This window comes from Neofelis nebulosa, chromosome 3 (genome assembly GCF_028018385.1).
Source record: "Neofelis nebulosa isolate mNeoNeb1 chromosome 3, mNeoNeb1.pri, whole genome shotgun sequence".
Taxonomy (NCBI): Eukaryota; Metazoa; Chordata; class Mammalia; order Carnivora; family Felidae; genus Neofelis; species Neofelis nebulosa.
Window position 1 is genome coordinate 161,921,615 of NC_080784.1, and position 16,454 is coordinate 161,938,068.

Genomic DNA, 16,454 nt, shown 5'->3' on the forward strand with positions numbered 1-16,454 from the left:
ACTTCCCTCAGACTGAGTGGGGGAGGGGGGCCGGTGGGGAGGGGCGGAGCAAGGCAGTACTTTTAGGACCTCGTTTCCAAAGTTGCATACGATCATTTTTGCTTGTGTTCATTAGAAGCACATCATTAAGCCTGGCCTATACTCAAGGGGAGGGGAATTTAGGCTCCATCTCTTGAAAGTAAAAGTGTCAGAGAATTTGTGGACAGATTTTAAAACCACTACAATCATCATAGAGCTTTTGTTTGTTTGTTTTTATTTTAATTCCAGTGTGGCTAACACAGTGTTATATTAGTTTCAGGTGTACAATAGAGTAATTCAACAATTTTATATGTTACTTAGTATTCGTCATAAGTGTACTCTTAATCCCCATCCCCTATTTTACCCATCCCCCCACCCAGCTCCCCTCTGGTGACCATCAGTTTGTTCTCTCTAGTTAAGTATCTGTTTCTTGGTTTGTCTCTTTTTTCCAGTTTGCTCATTTGTTTTGCTTCTTAAATTCCACATACATCATAGAGCTTTTGAGAGGATTGAGATAATTGCTTATAAATCCTTTAGTACATTGCTAGGTACAGACTGAGGGCTCATTAAATGTTGTTAGCTACTAGCTGCTAATCATTTTCATTAAAGTATAAGTGACTTTTACTTTACTAAATATGGGGTCCAGGTGTAATGCCTCTCCTTGACTACCATTGTCTTTACTCCCCCTACTACTTTATATGCTTGTGGAATCTTGTGCTGAGTGCTTAGGAATATGCCTCCCTACTTGTGCTATCCTAGCTAGGATCTACTTGAATCTGAGTTTGATCCTTCCCTTTTGCCCACATACATTTTGAAAATATGCTACCGGGAACTTTCAGTTATATATGTGAATGAGCATGAATAATTTCCATCCATGAAAGTCAGCTTGTTGAAGTTACTGTTTGCATCCCAAGTTTCTAGACTCAAAGCCTGGGACACATGGGGGTCTAGACATTTTTAAATTAAGATCTAATTTATATACAGGAAAACTTGCCCTCTTTAGTTTACAGTTCTGTGTTTTGACAAATGTGTACTGTCATGTAACCACTACCAAATGAAGAGTTCATTACTCAAAAGGTCTGTGTCACTTGTAGGCTTCCCTTCCCCTACCCCTACCCCTAACCCCAGGCAACCACTGATCTGTTTCTGTCCCACTAGTTTTACATTTTCTAATTTTTGCTTTTGAGTCTGGATTCTCCTACTTAGCATGTGTTTGAGATTCATCCTTATTATTGAATGTATCCAGTTTCTTTTTATTGCTGAATATTCTGTTGTCTGGACAAATCATACTCTATTCACATTTGGGTCGTTTCCAGTTTTTCACAATTACAAATAAGACTGATATAAGCATTTGTAAGCAGGATATTGTATGAATATAAGTTTTTAATTTCACTTGGGTCAGTACCTAGGAGGGGGAGATTATGCAGTAAGTATAGCTTTAACTTTGTAAGAAATTGCCAAAATATTTTCCTGGTGACTGAGCCATTTTGCCTTCCCACCACCAGTGTATGAGAGGTCCAGCTGTTCCACATCCGTGCTAGTGCTTGGTATTGTCAGTTTGAAAATCTTTTTATTTTAGCCAGTCAGATTGTTATGGTGTAGTATTTCATTATGGCTTTATTTTTTATTTTAGAGAGAGTGAGCAGGGGAGAGGGGCAGAGGGAGAGAGAGAGAGAGCATCTTAAGGAGGCTCCATGCTCAGTGCAGAATCAGATGTGGGGCTCAATCCCATGACTCTGGGATCATGACTTGAGCTGCAATCAAAAGTCAGACATTCATTATGGTTTTTTGTTTCTTTGTTTAGATTGTTAAGTTTATTTATTTTGAGAGAGAGGGAGAGGGAGAGAGGGAATCCCAAGCAGGCTTCACATTGACAGTGCACAGCTCAAACCCACAAACTGTGAGATCATGACCTGAGCCAAAGTCAGACACTTAACTGAGTTAAAACTGTGGTTTTAATTTGCATTTCCCTAGTGACTAATGACGTATTTTTTATGAATTTATTTGCCATCTGTATATCTTTTATGACTTTTCAGATTTTTTGCCCATTTTTTAAGCTGTTATATTTGTTTTCTTGTTGGGATCTGAGAATATTATGTATTCTGGATACAAGCCCCTTATCTATAAGTGTTTTGCATGTTTTCTCCTAGGCTGTGGCTTTTTTTTTCTTTCTTTCATTAACATAATGTCTTTTGAAGAGAAGTTCTTAATTTTAATGAAGTCCAGTTTATCATTTATTTTCTTTTCTGGATCATGCTTTTGGTGTCCTAGCCAAGAACGTTTTGCCTGACCCAAGGTCACAAAGATTTTCTTCTGGAAATGAACTGAAGGAAATTTTTCATTACCCAACTGAGTCCTGGGGTACTTCACTGTGTAGGACATTTTTCTTCACCATAACTAAGAAGGCCACTTTCTTGCTACTAAGTAGTAACTGCTAGAAAGAAAACAGCACTGCAGTTACTCTGGAATTGGGCCTCAAATGAGCAGCAGTGGTTATATGGATAGGCAGAGTCATGTAAAGAGTGGTGGACCAGTGCCCAAAATCAGCTTGCCCTGATTTACATCCACTGCAGGGAACTTGAGTGATCTTCACTCTGTAGGTTTTGACCACGCCTACTGTCGCCTGAGTTATTCTGGCTACACCAAGTCAGGAACTCCTGTCCTAGCTTCTCACCTGTTGTAGCAGTTTGGGAAAAGCAGTCTGCTATAGTAGTTAAGTGCATAGGCTCTGAAGCTGGACTTCTTAGATTCAAATCCTGGCTCACCCACATGTCAGCTGAGTAGTTTTACCCTAGTAAAACTGTCTGTGCTTCCTTTTGTCATCTGTAAACTGCAGATATAACACTTCACAAGGTAAAAGCTCAATAAATGTTAGCTATTGTTAATGTTAGCATTTCTTGAACACCTGTGCACTGGGTATTCATATTATCTTTTTAAAAAATATTTTATTTATTTATCTTGAGAAAGACAGAGCAAGTGGAGGAGAGGCAGAGATGGAGAGAGAAAGGATCCCAAGCTGGCTGTGCATCATCAGCACAGAGCCCAATATGGGGCCCAATGCAGAGCCCGACACTCACGAACCATGAGATCATGACCTGAGCCAAAATCAAGAGTTGGATGCTCAACCAACTAAGCCATGCAGGCACCCTTTAATCCATGTTATCTTAATTATTACAATAACACTAGAGTAGATGTGTCCACATGCAGGAAAAAATCTGAGGCTCAGCGATGCTGGGTAATTTGCCCAATGATGGCCATGAAGAGATTTGATTCCAGGTCTGTCAAAATCTCTCTTCTGCACTGTGCTTCATTGTTTTCTCAGTAGTGAAGCACTTTATGGTACTTTAAAAACAAAATGAGGTATACCTACTAGTAGGTATTTTTACAAGTGATTTCTGTTTGGTTTTCTGTTTTACATTGCTGAAGTTTAAACCTGAGCTGAACATAGTAGTACACATAAAGAGCATCAAATATAAATAAATGGTCATGGTTTAGGCTAAAGAATTATTCTCTGGTGATGTATCTAAATCTCTTTTGTATTTTGTTTCCCAACAGGCTGTTATAATGGGTTAGTTTATGTTCTGAAAAGTAATAGTGGAGAAGAATACTGGATGTTTACTACCAAGGATGCTGTCAAAAGCTCAGCAACCATGGATCCAACCACAGGACTCCTTTACATTGGATCTCATGACCAGCATGCATATGCTTTAGATATTTATGTGAGAAACCTCATCAGTTTCTTATAAGCTTAGAAGAGTAGGACACTGTCAAGTGCTCTTGACTAAGGCGGGGCCGGTATTCACTCTTCCCTAAGTTTAGCATTGCGGTCTGGGAAGAATGAGTTAATTAACAGTCTTAGTATCTTAAGACATTTTTAACATCCTTACCAGATTTTCACAAATAAATTTGTTACTCAGAGTTTTTAAATCTAAAGAGCTTAGAATTACCATCTTGACAATATAAAGAATCACAAAGGGAAAAATATCAATAAGACCTGATAAGTTGGGGAAAACCATTTGAAGCAAATGTGACAGAGTTAAGATTCATTTATAAGAATAAATGGAAGAACAAACACAAATTATAAACACCCAGATAGAAAAATAAACAAGGAATATAAACATAAAAGACTCCAAAGAAGAAGTGTCTAGTAAATGTATTTAAATGTTTCCTATCTTTAGCAATCAAAGGATTGAAAATTTAAACTACATAATAGATAACCAGATAGTATTAGACCAGAATATGTTAAATGCTGGTGAGGGGTGGGGGGTGCATTGTAACTAGTGAAGTCTCTGAAGAAAACAGTTGGGCCACAGCTAACTTTCATATCCTTTGATTCAGTAAAATTCTTCTTCTAGGATTCTATCCTGCCAAAGTAATCAGAAACATGGACAGTTATGTGCACCGAGATGTCTATTACTAGGTTTTGTTTATGATACCATGAAATTAGTTTGAAACAAGTTTCAGTGATAAGGTAGAGAAATAATTTTATGTTCAGATGAGATATTATGCATTAAAGTAATAGAGTTTTACCAAGTAAATGAGCTAAATTAGATGCCAGTATATATTCAGAATGATCTCAACTATATTAAACTATTGTATGTCCCAAAAAGATCAAAAGGGAAAATGCTGAAATATTTACAGTGGTTCTCTCTGGGTGGTCTTTGTAATCTTTATACTAACTTGAATCTCTACAGTGAGACTGTATTACTTTTATACTAAGAATAAAAATTTACATTAATTAAATAGAGGTGATATGAGAAATCAGATATGTAGATTTGTTAACCACCAGCAGAAACCAATTAATTTGTTTTTTTATTTGCAGAAAAAGAAGTGTGTTTGGAAGTTAAAATGTGGAGGAACTGTCTTTTCATCCCCTTGTTTGAGCCTGATACCACATCATTTATATGTGGCTACACTGGGAGGCCTGTTACTGGCTATAAATCCTGTAGGCATAAAATAACATATATTGATTTTATTATTTGTCTTGAATGTTTTATTTTTGCTTTGAATTCTGAAAAATTGAAGTATTTAAAAAAAATTTTAAGTTTATTAATTTATTTTGAGAGAGACAGAGACCCTGTGAGTGGGGGAGGGGCAGAGAGAAGGAGACCGAGAATCCCTATCAGGCTCCACACTGCCAGTGCAGAGCCCAGTGCGGGGCCCGAACCCATGAAACCGTGAGATGTTGACTTGAGCCAAAACCAAGAGTCAGATGCTTAACTGACTGAGCCACCCAGGTGCCCCCTAAAGTAGTTTTTAATTAACTATAGTCCAGCTTTCACTGGACCAGAACTCCTTAAAAATGATTGATATGAAGATAGAAGTTCTATGTATGTCTTTGATCTGTTTTTTTAAATTGGTAGAATTTTCTCAGTCATATTAAAACTTAGAATAGTTTAAGGATAGATCTTATGTTCTAATTATATCCTGGTTTTATTGTACGTTTTTATCTCACCTCTTATAAAGAGCACTGATTAATTTTATAGCTGTGTATATATGTATGCTAGCTTCATTTATGATATCAGCATGTCATTATAGCACTTTCTGATGTTTATAGCTTTGCCCCTGGGAGATTTTATGAGTTTGTTTCATAAAGGGTAATTGATTAGTAATATAATTTAAATGCTGTGAATTGCTTTTGCTCATGGCAGGCCACTGGGAACACAGTTTGGAAACATTCCTGTGGAAAACCACTCTTTTCTTCTCCACGGTGTTGCCTACAGTATATTTGTATTGGGTGTGTAGATGGAAATTTACTCTGCTTTACTCACTTTGGAGAACAGGTAAAAAATTTCTGGTTCCATTTTACATTATCTTTCTCAAAGTCATAATAGTTGGTGACAACTGAAGTAAAATTGTAAACATCGTTTAAGTCATTGTATTGAAAACTAGTTTGATTTTAATTGTCAAGCCACAGGTTTCTTAATTTTGGAATGAGAGTATAGTAGATTGAAAAGATTCAAACACTGTTTTATTTGTGCCCTCCCCCAATTTTTTTTGAAGTTTATTTATTTTGACAGAGAAGGTGGGGTAGGGAGGGAGAGAAAGAATGCTAAGCAGGTTCTGTGCTGGTAGCACAGAGCTGGATGCAGGGCTTGAACTTATGAACCTGACCTGATCATGAGCTGAGATACAGTTAGACACTTAACCAACTGAGCCATCCAGGCACCCTGCCCTCCCCCAATTTTAAAAACTTGACCAGTTTTGGGGCGTCTGGGTGGCTCAGTCAGTTGAGCGTCCGACTTTGGCTCAGGTCATGATCTTATAGTTCATGAGTTCAAGCGCCCTGTTGGGCTCTGTGCTGACAGCTCAGAGCCTGGTACCTGCCTTGGATTCTCTCTCTCTCTCTCTCTCTCTGTCCCTCCCCCACTCATGCTTTGTCTATCAAAAATAAACATTAAACAAAGAAAAACTTTACCAGTTTTTAGGCAATTTTATTATAATTTCTATTGAGGTTTTGAACATTTATTTATTTATTTTGAGAGAGAAAGAGAGAGCATGAATGGGTTAAGGGCAGACAGAGAGAGATGGAATCCCAGGCAGGCTCCGTGCTGCCAGCACAGAGCCTGATGTGGGGCTCGAACTCACAAAACTGAAATCATGACCTGAGCCGAAATCAAGAATCTCACACATTTAACCGACTGAGCCACCGCGGCACCTCAAGGTTTGAACATTTAAAGATGCCCCTGCTTTTTCTATGAAAACCAAAATAGGTGGCATAACCCAAACTGCATTGTATGAAGTGCCATCTTCAACTTCATGACTGGCAGGGTAGGCTTCTTCTGCATTACATTAGGTCTTTTTTTTGGGGGGGGGGGGAGGATAATCTCCACTTCTTTATCCACAAGTGACTATCACTGGTGGCCCAACTGCTGCTGTAGGTTTGATGTTGGGGACTATTTGTATACTTGAGAGAGTGCTAACTCCACCCTGAGTTAGCCCAGTGGTGGCCAGTGTTGCTCTGGTGCTTTTTATTCTACTTTCACTCTGCCTGGCCTGGCAGTTCCTTGATGTGGGACAATTACTTTGTGATGAGATCTTTTGTGATGTTCACTTAATATTTTTCCTTACAAAATAGTTTGAACATATTCTCACCTTTAGATTCCTAAGAAGTAAGAAGAGGCAAGTACTGTTACTCCTATTTTTTTGGGTGAACCATAGATGAAAATGATTTTTCCAAGTGAGGGACAGAATTAAGATTACAAATCCTGTTTCATGAAGATGCCCACTGTTCTCATTTTGTTTGCTTTTTATTCTGCTTTTACTGTAAACACTACCTTAGACTTGTGCCTTTTCCTTCTTTTCTTCAAAATATTGGCCGACAGGTTTGTCTGTGATACTTTTAAAATAAGAGTATATATAAGAGAGTATATATCCACAGGCAGACACACAACTCATGGCTTTTTGTTTAAACCTTTAATTTGAATTATTGCACATAAATTTTCCTTTTCAGTCACTTCCATCTCCTTACATTAGGAGAATAGAACAAGATCTAGTTTTTAATAAGATACATTGAAAACTGAGTGTAGTTATATCTTTGAACTCTGTGTCTCTGAACATAATAGTAATAGCTTGCTCTTGAATGGGGTTCAAATTAGTTTTATTTCATCATATTCTGCATAGCAGTGACTCATGTAGTACGAACACTCCAGTGTATTTTGTTCTAGATTTTACCACTGGGAATAGAGGTATAATTTGAGAATGCTACTTTTCAGAAAAAGCCATTATTTCCTCTCTCTGTGTGTAGTTACCATTTAATAGCTTACATTTCTATTAAGAATTTCCTAAAGCTTTACACGACAATTGTTGAACTTAGATGAATTATCTTTGCCTTTCTCATCCTTCAGGTTTGGCAGTTCTCTACCAGTGAACCAATCTTTTCATCCCCATGTACCTCAGCATCAGAGCAAGAAATATTTTTTGGTTCCCATGATTGCTTTATCTACTGTTGTAATATGAAAGGTCACCTCCAGTGGAAATTTGAAACTACTTCCCAGGTGTATGCGACACCGTTTGCTTTCTGTTACCAAGATTGTAGCAATGAAATGTTGCTGGCAGCAGCATCTACTGATGGGAAACTGTGGATCTTGGAATCTAAGAGTGGACGATTGCAAAGTGTGTATGAACTTCCTGGACAAGTCTTTTCTTCTCCTGTGGTCTGGGAATCAATGCTTCTCATTGGATGTAGAAATAATTATGTTTATTGTCTGGATTTGCTGGGTGGACATCAAATATAATCAAGTACAGTCCTTATTCGATTATCTGAGATATCTGAACATATTTTATCATTACAGAACATTTGGATTAGTCTTATTTTATACTAAAGATTATTTTTGCTTAAGAAACTTGTCTATGACACTTTATTGGAGAATGATCATATTTTACTTCCTATAGCGGAACAAATGCTTTTAAAAGGAATTATAGAATAAAAACATCAATTTATTTAGTAGCACTCTTTGAATTAGGCTATGGATATTTTACTTTGGGCTTTTTTCTTTTTTTTATAGACTTCTGTGAAAAAGAAGATCAGAGTTTACTTGGTGGGTTAAAAACTCAGTCCATGATGTAATACACCATTTACTTATTTACAGTGAGATCTATTAACGAAAGGTTTTCAGAGGTATGATGTTTTTTATCAAATTAGGTTCCTTATTTAGTATGTTTAAGTGAACAAAATACCAGTATTGAACTATATCTATGTATATATTTATGTCTTCCTATAATAGTTTCTTTGATTTATCCTCTTTTTTCCATTTTTGATATACAAATCTTGATGAATATTTTTGTGTCTGTATTTCTCAATTTATTAGATTTTGTGATTGTCCTTTTTTCACTGGCTTGGAGGTAGGAAACACAACAAAAACCAGGAAAGAAAAAACTCTATGTACTTTTAAGTGTCCTGATTCTCTTAATGTGTATGGTTTGGGGCTGGACCTGCTTCTCCAGTGCCATAGACCTTTGCTTATACCTGCATTTGCTTGGTATGAAGTTGCCCCTGGTGAATTATAGCTCCTCCTGGGAGCCAGGCCCTGTATGCGGTCTCCTCTTGCACCTGGGCTTGGTCCATGATTTGCTTTAACCAACAGAATGCAGTGGAGGTGACACTAATGTCACTTCTGAGCCCAAGATTTAAGAAGGGCTGGGCACTTCTGCTCTCATGGGATCCCAGAGCTGCCACATGAGAAGTCTGGCAGCTAGACGGAGAGGCCATGTCATGAGGGAATGGCCCTGACGTTTACTAAGAAAACCAAGGAAGCCAGAGAACCAAGGACAGGTGAAGCCCCACACATGTGGCCCCCAGCATTCCAGCCAGCCCCCAGCTATTCAGGCCATTCTGGTGCCAGACATTTAATTTCTCACCCATAGAATCCTGAGAAATAATAAAATGGCAGTTGTTTTAAGCCACTAAGTTTTAGGGTAGTATGTTAGAGTAGGGAGTTTTAGGTGGTAGCAGCAGGGATCACTGGAGCAGAAGTTACATCATCTTCTTTTCCATGTCACTTAAATTACTCAGATGAAAAAATGTCTCAATTTTCCTTGAAATTTCACGATATAATAGCTCAGGTAATAAAGCAGTTTTTTTTTTGTTTTTTGTTTTTTTTTTTTTGCTATGGTACTATGAATTTAGCCACTAGTGGTAGTAATAAGAACTATTTAGGGCATATTACATCCCAGACACTTGTGCTCAGGCACTTAATAAAGTAACAAAAATGTATCCTGTTGTTCACCTTCCCTTTTCTACAGTCAACTGTGGTATCATTTAACTGGTCCATTTATTCATCAGTAAAGTCTCAAATATCAGACATGCCAGAGTCCTTGGCTGCAAGCTATAGAAGTCAACTTAGGCTATTTTAAGCAGAAAAGAATTTTTAAAAAGAATATTGAATAGCTTGGAGATTTGCAACAAGGGCTAGAGCTATACAGCCAGGAACAATGAATGCCTGAAATCAGCATGACTGTGGCCTGGAGAAGACACAGCTGCTGTTCTTGAACCTCTAAATGCTCAGACCACTAATGCTAGATACACAGTTACCCACCACTGTAAGACTTCCTCATTGATTTCAACTGGGAGACAAATTCAGAGTCTCTTCCAATTTTAAGTGAAACAGGTTCCATGCCCCTGATAGAGTACAAGAGCACATATCGGGCATTTCATCTTTGGTGGTGGGAGGTGAGTGCAAGACCCATGAGTTGGGAGATTTCCCCAAACCTAGAGTGGGGATTGAGGTACAGACTGGTCAAAAAGAACAACATCTCTTCTGCCAAGTTTTAGATCAGTGCTTCTTAAATCCTTTTTTTTTTTTTTTTTGGGAGTGAGAGACATAGAGGGAGACAGAATCTCACAAGGGACAGAGAGAGTGTGGAGCTCAAAGTGGGGTTCAAACTCACGAACCATGAGATCATGACCTGAGCCAAAGTTGGATGCTTAACCAACTGTAGCACCCAGATGCCCCCAGTGCTTCTTAAATCTTAATGTATTAACCACCTGAAGCTCTTGTTAGAGTGAAATGCACGTTAACAGTTGAGAGGGCTGAAAGTGTGTTTTGCTGGGCCATAATGGAACCTGAGGCAAAAAGAAAAATCAGCAATACTGATCCTGTCTTTATTTAAAATTTTGATAATTGTTCATGTTGGAATTTGTATGAATTTTTATTTTATTAAGTAATCTCTAGGCCCAGTGTAGGGCTTGAGCCTACAACCCTGAGATCAAGAGTCACATGTTCTACCGACTGAGCCAGCCAGGCGCCCCAAGTACTAATATATATTATATATATTATATATAGTACCTATATGTAATATACATTATATATAACATATAATGTATATATATTGTATATATATAATGCATATATTTGTATATAATTGTATATATATAATGTATATTATATATATACATACATACTATATATACTATATATATAATACTGTATGAAAATAGTATTTTTCTTGATTACATAGTTTGTGGCACCCAAGATGAATGCCTCACATCACTCACTTGGCCCTAGTGCAGGCCTGTGAGTCAGTAGGTCTGGCCTGGGACCCTAAGCTGCCTTTCAGAAGGTCTCAGCTCTCTCAGCTCCAGCCACTGCTGCTGTTCTGGGGCCTATGTGTTGTGTAAGGAGGCTGTAAGATTGTTTTGTCTGGGATGCAGATCATTCAATTCCAATTTAGGATGGAGATAAACATTTTATTTGCCCCTACTCATTACTTATCTCTAAAACACCTTGTAAAAAATGTAAGGTAGCACATAAAATGCCTTGAAATTTTTCTTTCTCAACAAAAGCTATATGAGCTTGCCTATAGTCACTGAAAATAGTAAAAACTTCAACTTGAAAAGGAAATTCCATCAGTGCTGAAGATCTTGTATATATTTTTTATTGAAAGATCTCTTTCCTTCAATAATGGACATTTTACATTAAAACTTTATACAACCAAAAATCTCAAAATAATATTAAAATCACACTAAGATATTTTTCATTGTTGTCTCTACTTAATTTTATTATTGGTTAAAAATATTGCAAGACACTGTAACTAATGTTTCTGCTTTAAAATAAGCAATTAAACTAAATGTCACAAGAAGAGACAATGAATACATACTATAATTTGCTGATAACTGGCTAAAATGATAATAGTAATTAACGTGTAAGAAACAATTGCACTTGAAAAATTAAAAAAGTAAACAAAAACTCTCTATATATGCTTATGAACAGAGTTAATCTGTTAACCTTGCCAAGAGAAGTATGTGTTTCAAGTTTAAAAAAAAATTTAACATAGCAATCATTGATTTAAAAAAAAAAACCTGTTTTTGTTTTGAATTTCCCCCATAGTTTGTTAATCAGAAAAGACTGCAGCACAACTAAAGCAAAATAACACTTCATTGGTATTTAGTGCAATTTGGAGTCATTTTACATGAAATATTAAACATGTACCCTTCAGGAAGTGGTTGAAAGTAAGTGCTCTGACTGTCCCTTTCCCCAGTGTACTCTTAACTTCTAAAGACTTTCATAGGAGCTTTGTGACTAAGGCGTTTCTCCTATGTGGTATGTGAGTCAGTAGAGAGTTGACTCTTCTAAGTATTCTTCTTCAGTGATCTGATTTCTTCCCCCTGTTCTCCACCCTTACTGTGGTATTATCCAAAGCTGGCAGGATGAAAGACAAAGTTTGGAAGAATTACTGTAGCACTAGAATACCAGGGCTCTAGGTGGAAAGACTGCCATTCAAAAGGGTGTTATGTTAGTAATGAAATCACTGAAAACTAACAAATGCCTACATGTTTGATTTAGAAATGAACATCAGTGTGGAAAACATGCATTGGAATATTAACTTGCTTCCCGCAGGAATAAAAAAAATTCAAGTTACACTGATTCTTAACAGTCTGATCCAGTATATATAATATTAAATCCGACTTGCAAGAGTACAACTATCCGCTTGACCACACTTGCCAGTTGCTACCATGAGGTTGAGCCATCATTTCCAGAAGATGCCTTCTATATGGTAAATGACAGAACAATAACAGCACATTGCATGTTGAGGGAACTCAGCATGATGGATACTGATAAAATGTGTTTTTGTAGGAGAGGAAAAAGGAATGTGATTCCTCTTGCACTGAGTGAAGGATGTGTACTTGTATTGTGGAGTCAGAATCTTAAGAAAAGTTGAATATGCCGGCACCATGAAATAGAAAGTGTGGGTTTGCTGGTATGTCTATGCTTCATGCTTGCCATGTCCCTTTGGACCACATGTGTGGAGCAACAAGGCCACTTTAGACTCTGAGATGTTTTTTAAAGGTAGCAAGGTGAATGCTCAAAATTATAAATGCTCTTGAACATTTGACTCTAAATATGAATCATTCAATTACGGTAAAGAAAGAAACTTTCCATAGGAAGTCCTTAGTACAAAGGCTCCAAATCTTGGCTTCCTGTCAATTTTCCCTAAAGACCTAAGGGAATATTCAGAGACATGTAATGTCAGTAGCCTCTCCTATCTTGTAATAAATGGCTGGTTTGGGGGATGGGTTATTTTTCCTCTCTCACTTTTGCTTCTTGGGGTGAAATGAGCCTCCCTTTCAGAGTTTTAAAAGCTAGATTACACTGGAAGCAGTTTACCCCAAGGTTCTCAACCTTTGGGATGTATCAGAATTCGTCTGAAGAGTTTTGCCAGAATAGACAGTCCTGGCCCATCCTCAAAGGATCTAATTTGGTAGGTAGGACTGGGATGGAGCCAGGACATCTTAAGTACCACTGCACTAGATGGGGATTCTCAGAGATGGAAAGAGAATATGTTGCTTCCTTTCTTCATGATGGTAAATAAAAATGTTGCCTAGGAGCCAACTGGGCCAAATGTTTAATATGTTCTTAAGGGAGTCCTGGTGTGGCAGGACCTGTAGAATAGCAGTGTGGTGGACATGTGCATGTTACAGTTTCAGACCAGGGAGAATTCAGAAAAGCAGACACGGAAAGAGGTGGCAGCCAGACTGTTAACTTATGATACCTAGTTACTCACTGCATTCAGGAGAATGGGCATTATTGTTTCTATCTATATGATCCTCTCTTTCACCATTACTGTAGAAAAGCAAAGAAACCACCAAACAAATGGTAGGGTAAACTGGAGTAGAGAATCACAAACCATTACAAATATTGGCAAAAGGACATGTTGTTCTAAATGGTGTATGGGTGTGTTATGTGTGGAGCGCTGTAGAATGGGCATGGTAGGCTCTCGTAAGAAGTTCTTAGTTTGGAGATTTTGCTTTGTGTGGTCCCTCGGATGGAATTTTCTCTTGAGAACGAGGAGGAGCTCAAGGCACCAGGACCTAGGATTGTGCAAATACACTCTTTACAAGGAACGCCACCAGTTCCGTTTCTAAACAATTATTTTAGAGCCTATAAAACATGCTGCTTTTCCCTAGCTTGGTTTCTTTACCTCATATAAAAAATAAATAACAAGGGCAAGAGAAGAGCCAATAACTGGCAACAGGAGTGGGTTAAGAGTCACTCTACTTAATGATCTGTGGACAGTCGCTCCAGGCCTTGGCTTTCCTTTTGGCCAACGCCAGCCAAGCTGGTTCTGTTGACACGGGGGCAGCGTCTGGGGTTGAGAACCTCTTGGTGACTTCTTTGACCAGCGGTGCAGGGGGAGCTGAATCCGAAATCTCCACTGAATCGTGTTTAGAAGGAAAAGGATAAGAATAAAAGTCAGAACCACATTTTGATGTATCAGAAGGGTAAGATTTCAGGGCCGGCCAACATGGCAGAAAAGTAGGGGGATCCATACTTCCCATGTCTCTCAAACAGAGAGTCTAGAAGGAAAAGAGACAGGAGTCTAACAAGGAGACACTGGGACAACCTGACGGGCTGTAGGTGGGTGATTGTGAACTGGGGGAGATAAAACGGGCCGTGTAGGCATGGAGAGGAAGGATCCTCTTCTGCAGAGAGACAAAGGGAAGAGAAAGAGTGGCTGGGGAAGTGTAGGACTGTATCTAGACAAGAGAAAAACCTCCGACCAGGATGGAGAGGGATCCCATCTCTAACTCTGGGGCCTTCGTACTGGGGCTGGCTGCCCTGTTTGTGCACCTGGGGAGGAGGGGAGCCACCCCCGGGTTTGGGGGCAGGTCAGGGACGCAGTCCACAGGAGAAAGCAGTCCTCTCCCTGAAGTACTGTGGCACAGGACAAAACCAGCCGGGACAACATAGGCGCTTCCCCAGGGCTGGGGCGCATGGAGTGGGAGTTTAAATCCCAGCAAGTACTAGGGCTTGGAAGCTGGCAGAGCGAGACAGACCTCCTCACCTGTGCCCACAGCACAGCAAGGACGGCGCAGTGATTTGGGACACCGGTCAGTGGAGAAGAGGCTGGGAGGTCACCATTTTTCTCCCCACCACTACCAAGGTGGGGCCTCAGGGATGGGTCCCTGGAGCCCACAGTAGAGGTGGGACCCGCCTACACCAAACCACGCCCCTTCATGCCAGGTAACTGCATGTCTACTGGAGTGGGATAGATGCTGAGGAACCAGATGGCCCCCTCCTCCAGACTAGTGCTGCTGCATTGCCTGGATTAATTCTAGGACAATTCTTGTTATTTAGATATATTCTTCCTTTTCTCCTTATCTATTCCCTCCTCTAGACTGGGTACTCTGGTTGTTGGTTTGTTTTTGCAGACATATTTAATCCATTCTCTTGATACATGTTCTACACCACCTCCTTTCCTTTCTCTCTCTGGAATAATCAAGCCTATAGTTTCTCTAGATAACTTTATCTTCATTTCTTTTTCTCTGCCTCCTCCTTTATTTTCCTTGCTCTCTCTCTGAATTAAGCTATTTAGTCTCTCTGCCTGGTCAATGTTTATTTTTTCCTTTACCCTGCCCCTGTCATTTCTCTCTTTGTATGTGCTCTTCCATCAGCACCACCTCCACCCTGTTCTTTACTTGTAGCTGGTGTTTCTGGTTTTTTGCTTTTTGATTGTTTTTGTTTGTTTCATTTGTGTGATTGTGTGTTTTTCTTTCCTGTTTATCTGTTTTCCTTTCCACAGCTACTTCAAGGAACAAATCAAAGCACACCTGGTGGAGGGTCCAGAACATCACTACAAGTAGGGAAATAAAATAACCAAAGTTACAACAACAGAGAGCAAGTAACTCTCCAAAACACACCTCCTGAAGGGCCAGGCCCTGGACAGTGTATGACCTCCTCTTTAATAAAGCAGTGCTCACAGGTGCAGAGCACATAACAAGCTTTTAAAACTCATAAGCGATAGAAAACTAGCCAAAATGATGAAACGGAAGAATTCTCCTCAAATTCCAGGAAGGAGTGGCCACTAAAGAATTGATCAAAACAGATATAAGCAATATAAATGAACAAGAATTTAGAAAAATAGTCATAAGATTAATCACTGGGCTTGAAAAAGGCATAGAAGACAGCAGAGAATCTACTGATGCAGAGATCAAGGAACTAAAAAATAGTCATGATGAATTGAAAAATGCTATAAATGAGGTGCAAAATGGAAGCGGTCACAGCATGGATTGAAGAGGCAGAGGGGAGAAGAGGTGAATTAGAAGATAACATGGAAAAAGAGGAAGCTAAGAGATTAAAAAAAAAAGCCCAGGATCACCAGGGGAGAATTAGAGAACTAAATGATTCAATCAAATGGAACAATATCCATATCATAGGAGTTCCAGAAGAAGAAGAGAGAGAAAGAAAGGGGCTGAAGGTGTACTTGAACAGATCAGAGCTGAGAACTTTCCCAATCCAGGGAAGGAAACAGACCTTGAAATCCAAGAGGCACAGAGAACTCCCTTCAGACGTAACTTGAATCAATTTACTGCACGACATATCATAATGAAACTGGCAAAATGCAAGGATAAAGAGAAAATTCTGAAAGCAGCTAGGGATAAACAGGTCTTAACATACAAAGGTAGACACATAAGGGTAGTAGCAGACCTATTTACT

At 38.8% G+C, this 16,454-nt stretch overlaps 2 protein-coding genes across 25 annotated transcripts in view; one reads left to right on the top strand and one right to left on the bottom strand.

The window, feature by feature from the left end:
• AASDH (aminoadipate-semialdehyde dehydrogenase) overlaps nucleotides 1-8,912 on the top strand; it is a 44,066-nt gene extending 35,154 nt beyond the window's left edge. For 7 of the 8 annotated variants that reach the window (XM_058722499.1, XM_058722503.1, XM_058722500.1 and 4 more), the window contains 4 exons: nucleotides 3,574-3,737; nucleotides 4,841-4,963; nucleotides 5,670-5,801; nucleotides 7,866-8,363. In XM_058722499.1, the coding sequence (XP_058578482.1) occupies nucleotides 3,574-3,737; nucleotides 4,841-4,963; nucleotides 5,670-5,801; nucleotides 7,866-8,255 (809 nt within the window). In that variant the 3' untranslated portion in view covers nucleotides 8,256-8,363. Of the gene's footprint in view, nucleotides 1-3,573; nucleotides 3,738-4,840; nucleotides 4,964-5,669; nucleotides 5,802-7,865; nucleotides 8,364-8,525 lie in introns of those variants that run through there. The other variant, XM_058722501.1, reaches the window with a different exon arrangement.
• Nucleotides 8,913-11,378: 2,466 nt separating this feature from the next.
• The window catches only part of CRACD (capping protein inhibiting regulator of actin dynamics), a 279,668-nt gene continuing 274,592 nt past the window's right edge, over nucleotides 11,379-16,454 (bottom strand). For all 17 annotated transcript variants that reach the window (XM_058722491.1, XM_058722490.1, XM_058722498.1 and 14 more), the window contains one exon: nucleotides 11,379-14,172. In XM_058722491.1, the coding sequence (XP_058578474.1) occupies nucleotides 14,012-14,172 (161 nt within the window). In that variant the 3' untranslated portion in view covers nucleotides 11,379-14,011. The remainder of the gene's footprint in view (nucleotides 14,173-16,454) is intronic.